Raw genomic sequence first — 22,921 nt, 5'->3', positions numbered from 1 at the left:
AAGCAGCACCTTGTGGATTCGGAGGTCTCACTTCTGTTAGGTCCTTTTCCACACATCATTCAGGTTTGCAGAGGCTATGAGATGCCAAAACAAAGTCTTTCCTGAAGAGACCTCTGAAGCAGAAGTCTGAAGGACATACTAAGGGTTCTTGTTACATAGGACTATTGGGCGCTTAAAGGGGTTGTCCCGCGCCGAAACATTTTTTTTTTTTGTCAATAGGCCCCCTGTTCGGCGCAAGACAAACCCAATGCATCAGTAAAAAAAAAAACCCGTTTAGTACTTACCCGAATCCCCGCGCTCCGGTGACTTCTTACTTACCTTAGTAAGATGGCCGCCGATATCTTCACCCACGATGCACCGCGGGTCTTCTCCCATGGTGCACCGTGGGCTCTGTGCGGTCCATTGCCGATTCCAGCCTCCTGATTGGCTGGAATCGGCACACGTGACAGGGCGGAGCTAAGAGGAGCAGCTCTCCGGCACGAGCGGCCCCATTCAACACGGAGAAGACCGGACTGCGCAAGCGCGTCTAATCGGGCGATTAGACGCGGAAATTAGACGGCACCATGGAGACGAGGACGCTAGCAACGGAACAGGTAAGTGAATAACTTCTGTATGGCTCATAATTAATGCACGATGTACATTACAAAGTGCATTAATATGGCCATACAAAAGTGTATAACCCCACTTTCTTTCGCGGGACAACCCCTTTAAGTGCCCGACAGCCCTCCCAGCGATAAACGCTCCTGCGCCTTCACACAGTAGTAGCCAGAGATTTCTCAAGCCGCCCACCTCCATTCATAGAAAACAGGCAGTCCATACGACTACCTTTTTACATAGGCCAATCGTTGTTTGATTTTTATGCCTGCCAAAACTGGCCGACAAATTAATTATTCTTTATTCAGTTGCTGCCAGCAGTTCCACTGACGATTATAATCACTTAGATTCCCACAATCCAGCTAAAATCTGATCAATAATCGCTCCATGTACAAGGGTCTTAAGAAGGAGCTTCAAAGATCCACAGCCGAAATGGAAGCATCTGTTCACAGAACCACTATCAGCCTTACACTCCAGAAGATAAGGCTTTGTGGAAGAGTGGTTTTAAAAAAAAAAAGTAATAGCTTTTAGAAAAACATAAGAAAACATATGTGGAGTTCTGAAAACAGTATGTGGCAGACTCCCTAAACACATGGAATAAGGTTCTCTGGTCAGATAAAACTAGAATTCAAATTTTGGTCATAAAAAGGAACAGCTATGTGTGGTGCAAACCCAGCACTTCCCATCCATTCATTCCCACAGTGAAGCTTGTTGGTGGCATCATGCTGTGGGAATGCTTATCAACGGCCGAGACTAGAATACTGGTCAGAGATTTGAGACTGGGACATAGGTAAACCTTCCAGGGGGGCAATGACCCTAAACAAACTGCTGAAAATATACTGGGGAAAGATTTAACTTTTTTGGAATGGCCCAGTCAAAGCACAATCCTCAATCCAATTGAGAATCTGTGGCATGACTTGAAGACTGCAATACACCAATACAACCCAACTTCAAGGAGTTGGAGAAGTTTTGCTTGAAAGAATGTTGCAAAAATCCTAGTGTCTAGATGTGTTAAGCTAAGAGAGACATATCCCAAGAGACTTGCATGTGTAATTGCAGCAAGTGGCTCAACAAAATATTGCGTTTCAGGGAGGTGAATATTTATGCAATTTTTTTATTTTTTTTTGTCTTACATTATAGTTTCTTTCACAGAAAAAAAAATATTTAGCACCAGCGTTGTTTATATCAAATGGTACAAACCTCCCAGAATTCATTTTAATTCCATGCTGTAATGCAACAAAACAAGAAAAACATCCAAGAGAGGCCGCCTGCACACGGGCGGAAATCCCGCTGCGGGATTTTCCGCGGCATTTCCGCCACTGAAAGCCTGCATAGGAGTGCATTACAATACGCACTCCTATGCAGACGGCCGTGGTTTGGCCGCGCGAAATGTCGCGCGGCAAACAAACCGCGGCATGTCCTATTTCTGTGCGGGGCTCGCAGAGCCTCGCACAGAAACGTCACTCACCCGACCGCCGGCTCCGGTCTGCGCATGCGCCGGCTGCCCGGCAGCCGGCACATGAAGGAGCCGGGGCCGCCAAGCGCGGGTGAGTACGCGCTCGTCCCTGCAGGCGCTGGGGTCGGGTCCCACGGCGAGAATTCTCGCCACCGGATCCGACCCGCCCGTCTGCAGGCGGCCAGAGGTGTGTGTGATTACTTTCACAAGTCATTGTAGTATGGGAACTAAACATCAAAAACACCTTACCACCCCAAATGTTATTTAAAACCATCTTTTTCAAGTGACTGATCTGAATTAATGAATGAAAAATAACATATGATAGACATATGTTCAAACATACATCCAAGCAAATGTACACAAAATACAATTTTATTTAATTATGTGCTGCTCACATGTACATTATATCTATTTTGTGGTCACAGGAGAAAATTGCGTTGCATTTAACTATGATAGCCACAAATACAAACATAATTCGTCTTTCATCATTTAAAGAGCCACTTAGTCGAATTATTTTACATTCATTATGCAACTAGCTCCCAAGTATATGCAAGTCAGCTGCTATTGCTTTGTTCAGTTATTCCTTTCTATTTAAAAACCTTGTGGAGTTGTCCTCCTCAGGTAGGTGTTGTGATCTCATGTTGACCACCTGAGATTTACTAGCTTTTATGTGGTCTCAAGAAGTCAGTTTTTCAGTTAGTATAATTTGGACCCTATCACACATTTATTGGGGTGGCACAGAAACTCCTATCGCAGTAACTGCTGCAGACACAGCTCCTGTCAGGCAGTTATGAGGGGGATAATAGCTCAGTATCCTGACTGTACACTTATGGTCTGTAGCAGATTTTGGTGAATATACAGAGTAGTACTAATCCCACTGTCATCCCAGCAGGCAGATCCTATAGGTTGTAGGCGTTCATGTGATGTACAGAATTGCGAAAGAAAAACAAAAAACAGGAAGAAACCTCAACTACAAGATAATGCCCGATAGGCATCAGATAGGAGGCTGCACTGCATGGAAGTAACTGCAATATACAGAGGAGACCTCCAGAGTGTAACAGGCAATCAGGTGAGGGGTGGAGGATGGAAAAATGTGTATTTGCTGGAGTGGTCCTTTCATGACCGTACTCTCAGTTAAAATCCTCTTTGCCACTAGTGTTACTTATGCATGCATCATTTTTCTGGTAGGATAGTTGACAGAACCTGTGCTTTTGTGTTAGGTACCTCTTATAGATCATTTACCTGTAAGTCACTGCATTATACATCTGCCATATATATATTTAAAAAATAGTTCGTAATAGATGGTAACAGAAAAACCATAGTGTGTTAAGAAAAAGTTCAAACAAATTGGGATCAAATTCTTGTAATGCAATTTTGAGATATATCCATATCTATGAGAACTAATCTATATTTAAGCATCCCTAATGCTTGTTGGAAACAGCAGCTGCACGTTCAAAGAATTATTCACCTGCAAGATACTACATTGTAATTGCACACATTTAGAAAGGTTTACCAAAACATGTACATAAGAACTTCCAGGTCAGGTCTCTAATGAACACTACAGAAATAAAATGAGTGAGTTATGGCTGAGGCTTTGTTATGTATCCTCCTTGTAATAAGAAATCATAAATTTTACGGGTCTTATTAACATCAATCTTTATAAGTGCTCGAGCCTGTGCCAGTCGTAAGCTTCCTTGCTTGTTGCACTCATTTACAAGGGCTGCTTTATATTCTAAATATGCTCCAGGAACCAATCTCACCACCTGACACAGCTGTAAAACAAAACAAAACATAAAAAACACATGTTCAGAGCAGTAATCTTTATTTGTTTGCAGAACTTAAAAGCTTTATTGGAGCCTTCTACAATCAATAATGAAGAAACTTTGCGAAAATGTGTTGTTTTGTGATTAAATATTGGATTTCTATGTTAGATCACACAAGGCATAGTAATTAAGGCCCAAAGTCCACCGGTGGATTTGATTTGCAGAAACCGCATGGGTCACCAGCGCGGAAAATCCGCAATTCAAATGGCCACAAGGAAGCATGGGCATCCGCAACTGAATTTTAGTGCAGATTCCGTGCGGACGGGCTCAATAGAAGTCAATGGGTGTTCCCATGGCATACACTTGCGCATGTATTGCGGATTCGATGGTTAAAATTAATTAGGGAGGTAGGGAAAAGGCCGTTTTCCTCATGGATGATCCGCAGTGCATCCGCACGGAAAAACCATTACATCCGTGATCTCCTGCAAATTGTTTCAGCAGGTCTCCCGCTGTGGAAATCCACACATAGAATCCAAACCACCCGTGGACATAGTAACATGAATGAAGACAATGTCCAGCTAGTTCAGCCTGTTTTAACCTCCCCCTTGTTGGTGTAGAGGAAGGCAAAACCCCAGTAAACCAATTAGCTCCTATAGAGGAAAAAAATTCCTTTCTGATGCCATAATATCAGCCAGAGTAATCCCTGGATCAACATTTGAGATAAACAAGCCAGCTGGTCACCTAATGTATATATCCTGTAACATGACATGAGGCCTAATTAAAAAATAATATAAATGCTGCACTGTGTAAATACTGCTGTTACATACTGGTTTTAGAGATTCCTGGTTTTGATTCTCTCTTAAAATATCCAATGTGTCCTAATGTGTCCATTGAAGGTGGTTATTAGAGATGAGCGAGTATACTCGCTAAGGCTAACTACTCGAGCGAGTAGTGCCTTAGCCGAGTATCCTCCCGCTCATCTGTAAAGATTCGGGGGCTGGCGGGGGAGAGCGGGGAGGAACGGAGGGGAGATCTCTCTCTCCCTCTCTCCCCCCTGCTCACCGCCACAACTCACCTGTTACCCGTGCCGGCAGCCGAATCTTTACAGACGAGCGGGAGGATACTCTGCTAAGGCACTACTCGCTCGAGTAGTTAGCCTTAGCGAGTATGCTCACTCATCTCTAGTGGTTATACATGCTCAGTCGCTGAATCCCACCTGGATGCTCTTGTACAGTTAGAGGAGAGATTCTTGCTATTAAGCAGGCTAGTCAATAAGAATCAGAATAATAGAATGTTTTCTTCTCACCTGCACTACATACATTATGTGCACATTCTGCAAGAAAATCAAAAGAACCAGAAAGCGCTGTAACAAGTATGTAACAGCAATATCTACACACAGGAGCATTTGTACTAAATGTATTCCAGTTATGGAACTATTTTGCATCATCTAACAAATACATTGATTCTTAATATAGGGCTTTGCCATAATTAAATATTCCATCATTTTGAGTCTATGGCTGCTATGGAGACATGTATGTTTTTCCAGAATTCTAAGAACAAACAGGTTAGTGCTTAGATGTAAACATTGAAGAGGCTGCAGCCGAAGGATAGACCATCAATTTAAAAAGGTCGGATAGCCTCTTAAAAATCACTAAAACCGTACCTCTTTCTCTTTATCATTGAGTTTTTCTGTCCCGGGAAGTCCTGTTAAGTCTAGAGGAGGAGCACTTCTTCTACCTGTTTGTAAAATTATACCTGTTAATAAGGCCTTATTCACACATCCATAATATTATGTGCAAATATTATTGACAAAAAATGGCCCAGACAACGGCGAGGGAAAGTGAGTACTAGTTTATGTACTGTAACGTGTAGTAACATGAACTTTTCTTCATGTTATATCACCTCTTTCTTATCAATCAAAGGGCAAATTTGCTTTTTGATTGTCATATATGGGGGTCTTTTTTCTAAAAGTAAAAGTGAAAAGATGAGCACTTGCTCAGCTAATCATTTTTCTAGGCTGTTTAACCCCGCAGATGCTGCAGTCACTGCTAACTGCAACATTTAAGTAGTTTTACATAAAAAATATTACCGCATCATTCACAGCCATTCAGTGAATGACATAACTGAATGGCTGGGATTTGTTAATCGAGAGCCAGCTGTGAATGGCTGGCGCTCGATCCAATCACAGCGCTCACTTGCTGAAGCTGGGTGAATTCACAGCCCCGTTACCAGAGAGAGAATCCTCTGACAGCAGGTAGGATTACACAGCAGCCTGCCACAGCGCCTCAGAGATCATCGCAGGGGACACAGACGCCAGCGGCGAGGTGTATAGACGCACCCCCAACCTTCCCCCAGAATTTTGCCTCTTTTGGGGCAAAATTTAATATAAGACAGTTTCCTATTTTAGGTAAATACGGTACAAGTCGGGTTGCAAAAACAAGCCCTCCATGAAAAGATTTAAATTTATTCATTAAATTGTGTGTGCCTGGAATTTGTTCCTAGAAAAAATAGACTGCGTGCCACAAATTACAAGGTCTCATACATTGATGAATAAAATAAAAAAGCTATGACTACTGGAATGCAAAAGGGAAAGTGATTAACTGGCTAAGGCTAAAATTAGTTCTCTCACTGACGGGTTAAAAATTGTCTTAAAGGGGTTGTCTCGCGAAAGCAAGTGGGGTTCAGTACTTCTGTATGGCCATATTAATGCACTTTGTAATATACATCGTGCATTAAATATGAGCCATACAGAAGTTATTCACTTACCTTCCCTGTGCTGGCATGCCCGTCTCCATGGCTCCATCTAACTTCAGCGTCTAATCGCCCGATTAGACGCGCTTGCGCAGAAGGGTCTTCTGCCTTTGGCTCGGTCCGGCAGGCATACCGGCAGCAGCGGCGTTCTGGCTCCGCCCCCTTCTACGCGTCATCGTGTAGCTCCGCCCCATTACGTGTGCCGATTCCAGCCTCCTGATTGGCTGGAATCGGCACACGGGGCGGAGCTACGCGATGGCTCGTAGAAGGGGGCGGAGCCAGAACGCCGCTGCTGCCGAACAGAGCCAAAGGCAGAAGACCCTTCTGCGCAAGCGCGTCTAATCGGGCGATTAGACGCTGAAGTTGGACGGAGCCATGGAGACGGGGACGCCAGCGCAGGGAAGGTAAGTGAATAACTTCTGTATGGCTCATATTTACACTGCACGATGTACATTATAAAGTGCATTAATATGGCCATACAGAAGTGTATAACCCCACTTGCTTTCGCGAGACAACCCCTTTAAGTTAACTGAGTTATGTGCCATATTTGCATGAGATAGTTTCAAAATCTACAACAAAAAAAAGCGACATTTTGGGGAAGGATTTCCCAATTTTAATGTGACTGTTAAGACGATAAGGAAGTTGCAGTAAAAAAAAAAATCTCTTAGCAAAAGGGATCAATTGTATAAAAGAGTTTTTTCACTCTAAAAATATGTTGTAGAATTGAACAATGTGATCTTCTCACATGTATCTAGGACATTTCAGATCATTATTTGGATGGATTTCCACTTTTAGGCTGCCTGTCCACGGGCGTTTTTGCATTGCGTTCCCCGCGGGGAATGCAGTGCATGCTTTCCATAGCGTTGCGCAGCCCCCCTGTCCATGAACGGAAAATCATAGTGATTCTCCGCTCGCGGCTGGCAAATCAAAGCATGCTACGAATTGCCGTGATTCTCTGCGATGAGCCTATCTGTCAGACAGGCTCACAGCGGAGAGAAGTCCTCTGGCTCCTGCTTCCCGGCAGCAGCGGCTCTGCCGCGGGATACCGCGACGCCTGTGGACAGGCAGCCTTAAGGTGTTATATTTTGTTTCCTTAAATAAAGAGATAAAGCAACAAGACAATTTAAACATCTCACATGCATTAAACAGATCTAACAGATATTGAGAATTTACTGTATAGTCTGCAGAGATAAATACCTGAACTTGAAATAACAGGGGCAACCTGATGTAACCCGGCATCACTAAACAAAAAAAATACAAGGAGAAGAATTTTAAATGTGTACAATAAAAAGATGCATTCAAGTAAAAGAAAAATGTTCAAATAATGTTCTGCGAACACACAAATAATCTCTACTGAAAGGTAGTGAAGTGTAATAGATGTGACATTATAGCTTCATGAGCATGTTTGAAATCTAAATAATTAATAAGAGAGCAGGTCTAGAATAGTTTAGTGGTACGCTTATTAAAGGGGTTGTCCCGAGGCAGCAAGTGGGTCTATACACTTCTGCATGGCCATAATAATGCACTTTGTAATGTACATTGTGCATTAATTATGAGCCATACAAAAGTTATAAAAAGTTTTATACTTACCTGCTCCGTTGCTAGCGTCCTCGTCTCCATGGTGCCGACTAATTTTCGCCCTCCGATGGCCAAATTAGCCGCGCTTGCGCAGTCCGGGTCTTCTTCTTTTCTGAATGGGGCTCCGTGTAGCTCTGTGTAGCTCCGCCCCGTCACGTGCCGATTCCAGCCAATCAGGAGGCTGGAATCGGCAATGGACCGCACAGAAGCCCTGCGGTCCATGAAGACAGAGGATCCCGGCGGCCATCTTCAGCAGGTGAGTATGAAGACGCCGGACCGCCGGGATTCAGGTAAGCGCTGTGCGGGTGGTTTCGGCGCGGGACAACCCCTTTAACTGGTTTAGATGAGAATTCATTGAAGTGATTGAAACCAGGGGTAGATCTTAACTAGGAGTTAATTTTTATGGTTTCAATACTCCAATTAATGACAAAGTGTTGCAGAATATGTTGGCGCTATATGAATAAACACGAACCAGGAATTTATGGGAATAAGCAGAAACTGAAACACAATTTTTGCTACCAGACCTACTATTTATTGATCTTGCTTTTTACCATTTAAGGTAAGTTTGAGGGCTTAGTCAGACGGGCGTTTTTTGCCGCGATTTGCGCATGCGCCCGGCGATTTTTTAAAACCATTGCTTCGCAATGGTATCGGACACATGAGCGCTTTTTATGCGCTCGTCCGAAAAATTATAGAACAAAAAAATCGCAGATCGCACCTATCTGCGATCTGCGATTCCTGTTCGCTTCTGTATATGCGCTCAATGGGGCCGGCGGCAGCAGCGCCGACCCCATTGAGAACATATAGAAGACAAATCATTCTTCTCTGCCACAGCTGTAACAGCTGTGGCAGAGAAGAACGATGTTTGCCCATTGAATTCAATGGAGCGGCAATACAGCCGCTCCATTGAAAGCAATGGGCTGCCGGCGTGCGCGGGGTTAATTGTCGGGAAGGGGTTAAATATATAAACCCTTCCCTGCAATTCATGCTAAAATGTGTTAAAATTAAAAAAAATTGTATACTCACCTTTCCGCTGCAGCCGGAGTCCAGCCGCGGCCGCTGTCAGTTCTCCTGAACTGCTTCTCGGCACTATTCAGCCGGCGGGGCTTTAAAATCCCCGCCTGCTGAATGATCTGCTCTGATTGGTCACAGCCTGACCAATCAGAGGCCGGTTTCACTGACACACCCATTCATGAATTCATGAATGGGTGAGTGACTGCTGCCTCTCAGCGCTGAGCCAATCAGGGGCAGGTCTGACTCACATCCATTCATGAATTCATGAATGGGTGTGAGTGAGGCATGCCTCTGATTGGCTCAGCGCTGAGCCAATCAGGGGGCAGGTCTGACTCACACCCCCTTCACACCCACTGCAGGACGGCTGCCCGGAGCTGCAGGCAGAAGGTGAGAATGCAATTTTTTTTTATTTTAACACATTTTAGGATGGATTGCAGGTAAGGGCTTATATATTTAAGCCCTTACCGACAATTCATCCCGGGCTCGCCCGCAGCGCATTGCTTTCAATGGAGACGGCTGTATTGCCGTCTCCATTGAATGCAATGCGCTGGACAGCTCCGGCCCGTTTCTAATGAAACGCGGCTAGGAGCAGATTTTCGGGCGATTTGCGGGCGACTTGCGCGCACCGGTCACGCGATTTGCGGATGCGCATCCGTCATGCGATCCGCAAATCGCGGCAAAAAACGCCCGTCTGACTAAGGCCTGAATATGCATAGGGAAACATAATAGGGGGGCTTTTTAGGTATTAAGGAGTGGGCTAGGCAAAGAGAGAGGTTCAGATTGAAAAACACAGCACAATACTCTACTAGAATTCCTGGGTTGTTTGTGCATTCAATTTTTAAGATTGAACAAAAGCTAAATAATCTGCTTCTTCTTTGTATGCTTAGTTAACTTTAATTGCTCCTACTTTATTTCTCTTTTACGTAGTGCTTATTCTTATGTTTCTTTTCTGCTTTAAGTGAAACTAACATTGCTATGTACTTAGATATTATGTTTACTATATTTATTCATAACAAGCTTTTGAATTCACTGTATTACAGCTGTTCAGTTCTTTTGCCCCTTGTTGTTTCATATCTGTTTTGTACAATCTTTAGACATATACTGTGTATAATAAATTGAGACATTTTTGATTATACTTTGGAACATTTTACTTCAGCTGCTCTTTTTAAAAGTGACAAATCCAATATTGCGGTTTTTTTTAGAAGTAAAAAAAATGTTTTATGGAAAAACAGGTTTTTGATTTTTTTGACTTGGGGGTTCTTTTAAAATTATACTTTGTATACTGATGTACTGCAATGTATCATGCCTGTTAGTAGTTTGACAAGTCTCTTGCAGCAAGACACAAGAGGATTAAGGGGAAGAGACAAAAGTACAGAGGGAGTCCCCTTCCTCTAAGCCACTTAGATGCCACAGCTGCTATTAACCACAGCATTTAAGTTTAAACAGTCTTTATTGGAAGTTGCTGTGATTCTAGCTGTTGCAACAGGAGTCCAGCTGTTAAGTAGACAGTGGAGCACCAGTTGATTGTGGCATAAGACTCCCGTAAAAAAGTGGTGGCCTAGCCCAAGGACCCTTAGCAACTGCTATAAAACCACAAATGGATAGTGACTAAAGGGTTAAGTACACTGAAATCTAAGTCAGAGCTTCTGATTAGCACTCCATGATCATTCACGGATGATCACTATTTTATGTCACAAAGCTCCTTTAGAAATAATGTTTCTATCAATTACAAACTACTATGTAAAACAGGCAAACTGAACTCACATAGCCGCTTGTCTTTTGAGCCACTGTTGGCAAGCACTACCATCATGTATGTACTGAAGGACTTCTGAAAGCATATTTCGTTTCATACGCTCTTCTTCCCGAGACTTCTTTAAGCGATCATATATTTTTGAACCTTGTACAAAATAGTAAAGGTAAATTATCATATAGACAATTATTGCCACACATAAAAGAATACAGAAACAAAGATTAAAGCATATCTGTCACTTTAGAGGACTTTCTAGAATGAGCTGCCATGTGTGTACATGAGTAATAATGCTATTTCTGACTATTATAGGACTTATATTTTGCCTTAACAGTTTTCTCCTTTGCAGGTTAAATCTCTGATTCTCAGTTTTATTCAGAGTTAGGCCGGCTTCACACTGGCAATAGGTTATTTTGCGTTGCGAGAGTGAGTGAAAAAGCGTGAAAATGAAACCAATGATTTTCAACTGTTTCATTCTCATTTGCGATGCCTTCACTGCACACTTGCAGAGCTAAGAAAAAGCAGCGCTATCTATCGCCCATTGTTTCCAATGGGGCCGGCGCCAGCAGCGCTGGCCCCATTGCAAACATAGGCAGTACATGGCGCTCCCCTGACACAACTGTCACACCTATGGTGGGAGATTCCTTCATCCCCGCGATGCTATCCATTGCTTTCAATGGGGCTAGCGCTGGTTGCTAGAGAAGAGAAATCTCCTGCACTGCCCCACCCCCCTGCTGGCTGCTCTGTGAGCGAGACAGCATTACTAGCTCCCGTGTAACAGCACGGGAGTGCGGACACACGTAAATGGACTCTTACTCAGCTCCTCCACTCTGTTCTCCGTATACTTTTAGGGGCAGCATGAAATATGACTTGTCAGGGAGCGGTTAGTTTATCTGGTCTTTTCGCGCATATTTTAGCTTTTTTTTTTTAAAAGAAAAAGTGAACACTTTAGTTACGTAGAAGGAAGGGCAGGAAGAAAGGAGTCTGATAAATGGAGAAAGAATTTCACAGAGAAAATAAATTACAGTTTCTTATATTTGCCTGTACTGTTGATGTATGCAAAGCATTTCAAGATTCACATATCGCATATATCTGGCACGTCTGCGGAAGCCAGATGTATCATTTGGGCAGTGATTTTTCAGTATGATCATGGTGTGCATTTTCCTACAACTAATGAATGCACTAAAGTTGCTGTTGACAAACTTTGGCAAGAAAAAACTTAGTTGAGCAATAAATATACTTCCATTCATTTTAATGCTTGCAGGTATGGCAAGCATTTTGATGCTAGAAAAAAAAAAGATGTTTGAGCAAAACAATTATTGCATGCAGAAGTAGACTAGTGTTGTTATGTCAAAAGTCACTGTGTAGCCTTAGCCTAATACTTGGCATTTACTACAAAGCTTTTGAATTGGTTGCACAATGCATTAGTTATACATAACGCTCTGCATGTACTGTATATTCAGTTCACTGAAACAAATGATGTTTCGGTGGAGCAGAAGAGATGTGAAGAACACTTCTGGAGCTGTTCATTTGCAAGAAGAACAATGTGATCAAACAGTATGGCAACAATTAGGTAAGACATTAAAAGAGTTGCATGAGAACAGAAAAAAAAATCATATATATATATATATTCCCCATTTCAAACGTAATCACTCATTCGTAAACATCTGTCTTGAATGGGTCAATGCTGCAATACCTTGCATTGCTGTTATTAAAAAGTATGGTGTTTGCATGTATGAACCTACCTGAAATATTGAGAAGGTTGCAGTGCGAGTGCCGCAGTCACTTCAAACCTGTTGAGTGGGACTCACACTGACCTATTGTTGCTGGCCTATCCAAAGATTAAACCATGGATTTTAAAAGGCTGGATAACCTCTATATCAAATCCTTATAAGTTTTGGGCCTCTGGATAACACCTTTAAAAATTATGGGGAATTAGAATTTTTCTCCAGCATCAGTCATTTTACTATTTACACCTGAACTGCAATATAATAAATGAGTCAAGAACTGGAGTATTTCCTTACTGTGAAAGGTTTTGATTCCAGCTTTTCTGTATTCTTGTAATCGTTTGATTTCCCGGCGCAGTTCAAATTCCACTGCAAAAACAAAGCCAAACTGCTTTCTAACTTACTTAGAAAGTAAACATTTAACAGATCAGATGCAGTGGGTGTGAAAAGTCTTCAGACCCTTTCGCTTCTTTTACATTTTGTTATGTTATGGCCTCCTACAAATTTTTTTAAAAAATCTAATTTTCCCCTGATTATTTTGCACTCAATACCCCGTAATGCAAAGTATAAACAGAATGTTATAATCTTTGTACATTTTTTTAAAAAAAGAAGAAAAAAACAACATTTTGCATTGACATACGTCTTCAGAGTACTTAGGAACTTTGAGTGCACTATAATTTTTTTGTAGACTTCTCCAGATCTGTGCCTCCACGTAATCCTATCTCTGAGCTCTACAGGCAGTAATTTCCTCATCATTGCTTGATTTTGGTTCTGATAGGCATCTTTAACTGTGAGAACTTGTGTTTTATGGCTGCATTCCCACGAACGTATATCGGCTCGGTTTTCACGCCGAGCCGATATACAGTACATCGTCCTCATGTGCAGGAGAGAGGGGGGGGGAGATGGAGCAGGCACTGAGCTCTCACCCCCTCTTTGCCTCCTCTCTGCCCCTCCGCACAACATAACAAAATTTGACTTATCAATTGCTTTTTACAATGGCATGTGTTGTGTTAATATAAAAGAACATTAGCTTTTTGAGTCTCTGTAGATAAGATAACTTGTTGCAGAAAGTTATCACAGACAGGTTAAAAATTCAGCTACATCTATATTTACTCCCGCTAGTTAGAGAAAGGTAAAATCATTCCTCAGACAAGCTAATAATGGGGATAAAGATCGCACTACTGCTGACAACCAAGTAAAATAATTGGTGACGGGCAAGTAAAAAACCCCCAATATTATGACCTTGTTAAAATGCTCATTAAAAAGAACTTTTATTATGATGCATTGTTTGTCCAGTGATTTCACATTCTTTCAATTTCAATAAAGCAAAAGGACTCTGGTGTTACAGCAGTGTCAAGAGCGAATTACTACCGCTTACATGCATGGCTCTCAATAAATCGATCGTGGTTTGTCGCTCCTAAAATTCGAACAAATCTTCTCATTGTTTCGTAGAGTTCTTGAACATCTTTGGAATATCTTCTTTCTAAAACTTAAAAGTACAAAAAAAAAAAAAACACGCCCAAAAAGAAGAGTTGTTATAGTGTTTCAGAATAACTAAAACAGCAGAACATCACCAACTTTAATTAAATAAATGGCCGATGTCCCAGAAATTTGAGGGTCTAAATGTGTAAGTAAGGCTAACTTCATATGGACAAGCACAATATTGGGCTGTGAATCTGTTAATTGCGGCCTAATATCATGCTAGCCAACATGCAATTTCCCTGCGGATGTGAGGCGTTTTGATGTCAAAACCACCTCACATCACCTTGGAGAAGATCACGGAGTGTCTCCCATTGTTGTCAATGGGGAGATATCGCAGTCTCGTGCAACTAGCAGGAGGAGGAGGGGGTAAGTATGTGGGTCTCTGGAGGGGCGCTGTGGGGTGTCACTACTGCACTGGGGGCCGCTGTGGGGTGTCATTATTGCACAGGGGGCCGCTGTGGGGTGTCACTGTTATACTGGGGAGGGGGGGGGGGGGGTGTCACTATTATCGTTAGAGCCGCTGGGGGGGGTCACTTTTATTGCTTTGCTGGGGGGGGGGGGGGGGGGGTCACTATTACCGCTAGGGCCACTGTGGGGTGGGGGTCACTATTATTGTTGGGGAGAGGGGGGGGTCACTATTACCGCTGGGGTATGTTTACATGTGGTGGAAATGGGCAGGGCTGTTTTACCATAGACAGGGTGCAGATTTTGTCTGCTTTTTGAATGTGGTAATGCTGCAGAATTTTCCACAGAAATTTCCGCTGAGGGCATTCTGCAGTGTTTCCGCATCCAAAAAGCAGTCAAAACCTGCACGCTGTCTATTTTGAAGCGGCCCTGTCCTTTTTAGAATGATAGGGGTAAAATACATCGTGATAAGCCCCGCCCCCTGACATGTTGGCACTCTGCGATAAATAAGTAGGTTTTGGGTTGCAGTTTGGGCACTCGGTTTAGGGGATGCGGTATGCCTTCCTGAAGAGGTGCGTTTTTAGAGCACGCCTGAAGTTTTGTGAGTCCTGGATTGCCCGGATAGCCTTTGGTAGTGTGTTACAGAGGACTGGTGCTGCTCTGGAGCTGTATTAACCCACAGCACGCACCAGGGATCGTGTGAACGAGCAAATTATGCGCGAATGCAGCTCGCACCTTTTTCTTCATTTCACGTGATTTTTCTACATTTGAACAATGATCTTTTTGAGCAACTATTTGTGGGCAAAAAATACGCTCGTCTGAATGAGACCTTAAATTGCAACAGAATTAAATCGCTGTGGGGTACCACAAAGCACAGTACAGTTCGGCAGCTGGCTTCCTCTGGCAGCAGTTCCTAACTGGACTGGCCAGAGAAAATTCCAGAAAAGACCAATTAATAACAGCAATGGGAGGAAAGTGACACCACTGCACTGCCACCAACATATCTGCCTAGCAGAACTGCACCAAATAACTTAGTCTAATGTGCTCTGTCACAGATTCATCGGTTATATGCCCAAGAAAGCTGCAACTGACCAATCAGAAATGTGTGACATTTTCCAAAACAATGCAGAGTCCCCTCTGGTGCCTTATTATCCATCCCCTGGGCTCATTTTTCCTTTTTGTGGCTACAGAAGACATCAATGGCCAGTCAGAATTGACCGGACAATCGCGTTGATCGCTGATTCAGGAAGCAGCAATTCCACTTGTAGCAATGAGTAAAGATGGTCAGCTGTCTGAGACGGTAGCCATCTTTACTTGGTCACATTAGACACGGTGATCCATTCTTCATGCACAGAGAGCATAAGAGCTTGCTGCATAATCTTATAAATGGAATTCTACTGCAGTTGAACGTATTATGTTATATCTCTGTTTTTCTATAGTAATAGCACATTACGTTCAGCCATATTTGCCCTGAAATTAGAAATGAATTGTCAACTTGTGAGATTACAAGGCAAACCTACTTACTTTGAAATTTCCTCAGATTTATGAGACCATGTTCTCGTATTACTCTATGAAAAAGGACAAAAACTGTTATTTAATGCCAATCATGTACCATACATTGTATATATTCTTGAACTCTATTTCTACATGTGTATTTGTACATTTACATCTTGGAACAGATTTAATTTTTGCATTCTTTTTACTGCAATACTGTTTGGGTTGAACTATCTCTACACTTCTCTAAAAACACTTCCTCGCTGTATAAACATTGGGGCTTATTTAATATTCCAAATACGACAGTTTTCTTGCACAAATAACTCCAGAAAACCCCATCTTACATGCTTGAGCCACATTTATCACCTCTTTTAAAACATTTGCAGGCAAATCTTTTGACTGTGGCCTAGATTGTGTCTAAATTTTGGTGTAAATTTTGGAGTAAATTAAGAAAACTTACAAGTGGTTTAAAGGGAGACTAGATAGTCTTAAAATGCGCCAGTTTTATCACTGATAAATCTAAATTTAAACCGTCCATCACTTTTAGACAGTATTAGTAATAAGCCTCATTGTGTTAAAAAAAAGCAAGTCTGTAACTAACAACTGCCCTATTCATGTGTTTCTGAGGTTACCACAGTGTTTCTCCTTTTCCCTCTGTGATGCAACGCTCATACTGCCTAATGTTATCTTTATTAAAATTAAAGGGGTTGTCTCGCGAAAGCAAGTGGGGTTAAGCACTTCTGTATGGCCATATTAATGCACTTTGTAATATACATCGTGCATTAAATATGAGCCATACAGAAGTTATTCAGTTACCTGCTCCGTTGCTGGCGTCCCCGTTGCCATGGCTCCGTCTAACTTCGGTGTCTTCTTGCTTTTTCTTAGACGCGCTTGCGCAGATCTATCTTCTCCATTCGGCTTGGCATCACCGGCATTTTGGCTCCGCCCCCTTGTACGCGTCATCGCGAAGCTCCGCCCCGTCACATGTGCCGATTCCAGCCTCTGATTGGCTGGAATCGGCACATGTGACGGGGGCGGAGCTTCGCAATGACGCATACAAGGGGGCGGAGCCAAAATGCCGGTGATGCCAAGCCGAATGGAGAAGATAGATCTGCGCAAGCGCGTCTAAAAAAGCAAGAAGACACCGAAGTTAGACGGAGCCATGGCAACGGGGACGCCAGCAACGGAGCAGGTAAGTGAATAACTTCTGTATGGCTCATATTTAATGCACGATGTATATTACAAAGTGCATTAATATGGCCATACAGAAGTGCTTAACCCCACTTGCTTTCGCGAGACAACCCCTTTAAGTCAAACATGAGGTGAAATTGTATAGAGCAAGAATACACAGGGCAGTAATAAGATTGCGGTCCTATTAGGATACATTTATATATGTAAGTTTTTATGAAACTTCACAAAACTGACACATGCAAAACACTAAGTAGGCAGGATTCCAGTGCCTGCACGATCCTATGATAAAAGTTTGGTCAGTTTCTTTGCTTTCACATTAAGTAAGGCATGACTCATGTTTTAATCATCACCACCAACATAATCTTTTCCCATCAGAGGCATTCCCTCCCCTTTCTATGCTGCTGAAGTTCCCATCAAGTAAATTATTTGTTGAAATAGAATGTTAAACAGCTAGTGAAAACTGCTAGTAAAACGCACATTTGTCATATTATAACAAAAAAAATAAAATCAGGGATAACACTACCTTTTCCGCCGCTGTCTCTCTTTCAATCGAGAATGGTAAATGTCCACAACAGCAATTTTTAAAGCTGCAGAATGGAAAATTAAAAATTTTGTATTGGAAGATTAAAAGGGAATTCCCAAGAAAAGTCATCAATGGCCGATTGGCTAGGGTCTGCCGCATAGAACACCGAGCAATCAGCTTTTTGAAGTACCCTCTATCGCGCCACAACACATGTATGAAGTGGAAGCAGATTGCTGTGACACATGGTGCTTAAACTGCTGACCAGTCAGAGTCCTGAGCAGCAGACCTATTATAGGGGTTCTGTCATAAAAAAAAAAAAATTGTATACTTACCTATTCCTCCCCTGTCAGGCTACAGTGCCCTGAGAGCACCCGTCAGATTTTCACCTCACCCATCTTCTCGTCTTCTGCAGTCCGGGGGAGGGGTGGGGTTGGTGGTGGGGGATTTCACCTCATCTCCAGCTGGCTAATTCTTCTGCTTCCTGTGAGGTTACATACATTGCCGGCAGTCTCCTTCCTGCCAGCCAATGTATGTTACGTCACAGTTCACAAGCCAGCAGGGGGAGTGCCGAACTACTAGAGAGACTGCTCATTCACGCTATCTCTGAAATAGATTAGCATTCCTTTCTAGCCAGTGAACAACAAGACCTTCACTAACCGGCTGGAAGACAAGAGTGAGGAATGCAGGCTTCATAACAAGCTGGCCGATGCGCGGTGAGGTGACCCCGGGGACACTGCAGAAGCTCAGCGAGGGGAAGATCTGGTAAAGAGACTGACAGGGGGAGGAATAGGCAAGTATAGAATTTTTATTTTTAATGATAAAACCCCTTTAAGGACATGTTTTTTTGTAAGTGGGGAGAAGGATACAAAAAAACCTCTTATTTTTAAGCTGACGTTTCTGTTTCAGGGCTTGATTTTTGGAGGAGGAGTTTTATTTTTCAATGTCACTATTTAAAGTATCATATGATGTACTGAAAAACTTTCAAACATTTCTAAGTGAAGTGAAATGGAAACAATGCAAGTGTGCCATCTTTTGGGAGTGGAGGGGGGTGGCATCTTGTGCTTTTACAGCATACACACCGTGGCAAAGATAACATAACTTTATTTTATGGGTCACTACGAGAATACCAAGTTTATTTAATTTTTTTTTGCTGTACTACTTTTAATAAAATTTCTTTAAAAATTATTTTTTACCAACATAACTATCTTTCTTGTATGGAGGATTCACTTTTTCTGGGACAACCTGAAGTTTCTATTGGTAGTACATACAACTTTTTGATCGCTTTTTTTAATTATATGTTTTTCTTGGCGCCAACGTGACCAAAAAAGCGCCATTCTAGCGTTGTTTTTTTTTTTTTTTTAACCAAGTTCACAGTGTGGGATAAATCATGCGTTACTTTGAGAGATTGGACTTCTGTGGACTCTGTGATACCAAATAGGTTTTGGTTGTTTTTTTGCTTTACTTTATTTTACATATTTATATGGGGCATAGTTATTCCACAGCGATGTACATCACTTGATGTCCCCATTAGAGCTCACAGTTTAAGGCCTCGGTCAGACGACCGGTTTTTGCCGTGATTTGCGGATGCGCATGCGATCTGTGCATATATAGAACCATTGCTTCGCAATGGGGTCGGTCACATGGCCGCTTTTTATGAGGATGTACAATAAATTATAGGACACGAGGAATCGCAGATCGTGCCTATCTGCGTTCTGCGATTCCTTGTGTTCTATGTACGCGCTCAATGGGGCCGGCGGCAGCAGCGCCGACCCCATTGAGAACATGTACTATAAAGATCATTCTGCTCTGCCACAGCTGTGGCAGAGAAGAATGATGTTCGCCCATTGAAAGCAATGGGCTGCCGGCGAGCGCAGGATGAATTTTCGGGAAGGGCTTAAAAATATAAGCCCTTCCCTGAAAAACATCCGAAAATGTGTAAAAAAAAAATAAAAATCTACTCACCTTGTCCCTGCAGACGGAGTTCAGCCGCGGCCGGCCGGCCTCCTGAACTGCTCTGTGTAGTATTCAGCAGGCGGGGATTTAAAATCCCCGCATGCTGAATGAGCTGCCTCTGATTGGTCACAGCCCTCACCAATCAGAGGCAGCTCTCACTCACCCATTCATGAATGGGTGAGTGCTGCCTCTGATTGGCTGAGCGCAGGGACCAATCAGGGGCAGCTCTCAGCTGTCATTCAATAGCTGAGAGCTGCCCCTGATTGGTCCTTGCGCTCAGCCAATCAGAGGCAGCACTCACTCACCCATTCATGAATTCATGGCCGCAGCTGAACTCCGCCTGCAGGAACAAGGTGAGTAGATTTTTATTTTTACACATTTTCGGATGTTTTTCAGGGAAGGGCTTATATTTTTAAGGCCTAGCCAAAAATTCATGCCGCGCTCGCCGGCAGCCCATTGTTTTCAATGGAGCCGGCTGTATTGCCGGTTCCATTGAATTTCAATGGGTTGGACAGCGCTCCTTTGATCGGGCCCGTTTAGCCGAAAACGCTGCTAGCTGCAGATTTTTTCGGCGAATCATCGGCCTGGTCACGCAATTTTGCGGATGCGCATCCGTCATGCGATCCGCAAATCGTGGCAAAAAACGGTCGTCTGACCAAGGCCCAAGTTCCCTATTACTATGCTTTTGGTGTGCGGGAGAGAGTCTGGAATATACAGAGAAAACCCACAAACACGGAGAGAATATGCAAACTCTATGCGGATGTTGCCCTTGATGGGATTTAAACATAGGACCTCAGTGCTAACCACAGAGCCAAAATCATCAGCCAAAACTTAAAAATGTCCCAGAATACCTCTTTAACATGCAAGGCCTATATCAGATTGGTGTGTGTTCACGACATTTCGACTGATCAGCTAGTTGAAGGAGCTACATTGCTCTGCCTTCCTCTTCATTGTTCAACAGGCACAGATCTGTACATCTTATTGTGTGGCTGTGCCTGCTACACAGAGAGACGTACAGTAGTTTTAGTCCAATTCAAGTGAATAGAACTGTATTACAATACCAGACACAGCCACTACAAAATATATGGCGCTGTGCTGCGCACCGTGGCTCCTTAGGCTATCAATATCAAAGTCCCAGAAAACCCCTTTAATTATAAGTGTCTTTGGTGAGCAGAGCCCAATTTTAAAAGGTTTGCTTACCATGTAAAACATCTGAATCATCTTCAACAAAATCAATATCCCTTAGATCCCATTCTGCGTAGTTGTCAAACTCCTTGAACACAACATAAAATATATACAAAATATCAACTATATGGTATTCAGTGTAACTACAAAACCTGGATAGTCTTGGATGTAGTAAAAAAGTCACAACTATTTTTCCAACAACATGGCAGTATGAGTGCTGTGTTTTTTGTGTGACGAACTGTAGTTTTCATTGGTACCATTTTTGGGTACATAATACTAAAAGTCTTACAATGCATTATATATATATACCGTATATACCGGCGTATAAGGCGACGGGGCGTATAAGACGACCGCCCAACTGTCACCTTATACGCCGGTAATACAGTGGAGAAAAAAAAAAATTCATTACTCACCTCCCCCGGCGTTCTGTCGCGCTTCCGCAGGATGTCGCTCGCTCCTCGTCCACGGCGCAGCATTGCTTTCTGAATGCGGGGCTTGAAATCCCCGCTTCCAGAAAGCTAATACACACGCCGGCAGCCATGACATCATTGAATGGCTGTGATTGGCTAAAACACACGTGGCTTCAGCCAATCACACTATTCAATGACATCATTGAATGGGTGTGATTGCTAACACGTGCGCCTTCAGCCAATCACAGCCATTCAATGCTGTTATGGCTGCCGGCGTGTGTATTAGCTTTCTGGAAGCGGGGATTTCAAGCCCCGCATTCAGAAAGCAATGCTGCGCCGGGGACGAGGAGCGAGCGACATCCTGCCGGAGCGCGACAGAACGCCGGGGGAGGTGAGTAATGAAATTTTACTCGGGGGGCATAAGACGACCCCCGACTTCAGACCCGATTTTTCGGGGTTCAAAAGTCGTCTTATACGCCGGTATATACGGTATATTTTTCAAACTCTTTTTATTGGCATTAATTCACACATGAAAGAAACATACTCTGGTTGATTACATTTTTGTATACATCTTGCTTGCTTGTCATAACAGTTTCCATTTGTTAGTCTTTGCTCGTAACACTTATATGCCTTCATTTTTCCCCCCTTTTTACTACCCTCCTCCCCCTCCCTTAATTCCCCAAGAACTTAATACTTTACTGTATAAACTTAAATGAATATACATAGAACAAATAACTAGTGGTTTGTTAAACTGTCCCGCATAACATTTTGTTTTCCTACTGTATTTTGTCATGTGATCTTAAGGGTTCCCAGCCGGTTCATGTGGTTTTGTTCATGGTACCATGTCGTATTGGCAAATTGGAGCATGCAATCCTTGATTTCAGTGGGAACCAGAAATTTTTCTATGAATTCTCTCCATTTTCTAAAAATTTTTTTTTTGCTTGGGACTCCGCGCATCTTTCTATCTCTAACCTCTCCATTTTTAATAGGTATTTTAGTTGTTGCATGACGTCTTTTATGTCTCGTGGTTTGGCTATCAACCAGTTGTTTAGGATACATCTTTTACCAATTAATAGGATGTTGTGGATGAGTTTAGCATTTCTTGTGTTGTCTGGCAATTGATGGAATATAAAGATTTGCGGTATTTGGTGTAGGTTTTGTTCCCCCTTGTCTCGGAGTATTTTGAGGATTTCTTCCCAGTATTTTTTGATTTTAGGGCATTGCCAGATATCATGTAGAAGATCTGAATGTGTGAGGGCGCATCGCGGGCATGCCTGTAATCTGTCCGGGCCATAAGGGTTCAAAGGTTTGTCAAACCCGTATATTGCTCTATGGATCAGCTTAAAGTACGTTTCTCGCCACCGCTCATTTGATGTCGCTTGCCTCATTGCGTTCCAACTTTTAATTATTCCTTCCGGTAGTTCTGGGTCATTTAAATCTCTTGCCCATTTTTTAAACAGTCCAGCGTCATTTTCTTTCATCCACCCTTCTCTAAGTCTGTTATATATCGTGGATATTGATTGTTTACCTGCCTGGTTGTTTATCATTCTATCAATTGGGTTTAGTATTTTTTCCTTTGATATGTCTGTTAGTCTTTCCCTTAAGAAATTTCGCACTTGAGCGAAAGGCAGGAAATGCGTTGTGGGCA

The 22,921-nt window shown here is 42.7% G+C and overlaps 1 protein-coding gene across 1 annotated transcript in view; it reads right to left on the bottom strand.

Annotated features, from left to right (window-relative positions):
• Positions 1-2,406: 2,406 nt before the first annotated feature.
• The window catches only part of TADA2A (transcriptional adaptor 2A), an 80,340-nt gene continuing 59,825 nt past the window's right edge, over positions 2,407-22,921 (bottom strand). Inside the window, exons 7-15 of the mRNA XM_066609179.1 lie at positions 20,879-20,951; positions 17,726-17,789; positions 16,042-16,085; positions 14,009-14,119; positions 12,928-12,999; positions 10,921-11,053; positions 7,762-7,805; positions 5,477-5,550; positions 2,407-3,822 (exon numbers count right to left, since the gene is read on the bottom strand). Coding sequence (XP_066465276.1) covers positions 3,631-3,822; positions 5,477-5,550; positions 7,762-7,805; positions 10,921-11,053; positions 12,928-12,999; positions 14,009-14,119; positions 16,042-16,085; positions 17,726-17,789; positions 20,879-20,951 — 807 coding nt within the window. The 3' untranslated portion in view covers positions 2,407-3,630. The remainder of the gene's footprint in view (positions 3,823-5,476; positions 5,551-7,761; positions 7,806-10,920; positions 11,054-12,927; positions 13,000-14,008; positions 14,120-16,041; positions 16,086-17,725; positions 17,790-20,878; positions 20,952-22,921) is intronic.

Source organism: Eleutherodactylus coqui, chromosome 1 (assembly GCF_035609145.1).
Source record: "Eleutherodactylus coqui strain aEleCoq1 chromosome 1, aEleCoq1.hap1, whole genome shotgun sequence".
Taxonomy (NCBI): Eukaryota; Metazoa; Chordata; class Amphibia; order Anura; family Eleutherodactylidae; genus Eleutherodactylus; species Eleutherodactylus coqui.
This window is presented reverse-complemented; position numbering and strand designations above follow the sequence as displayed.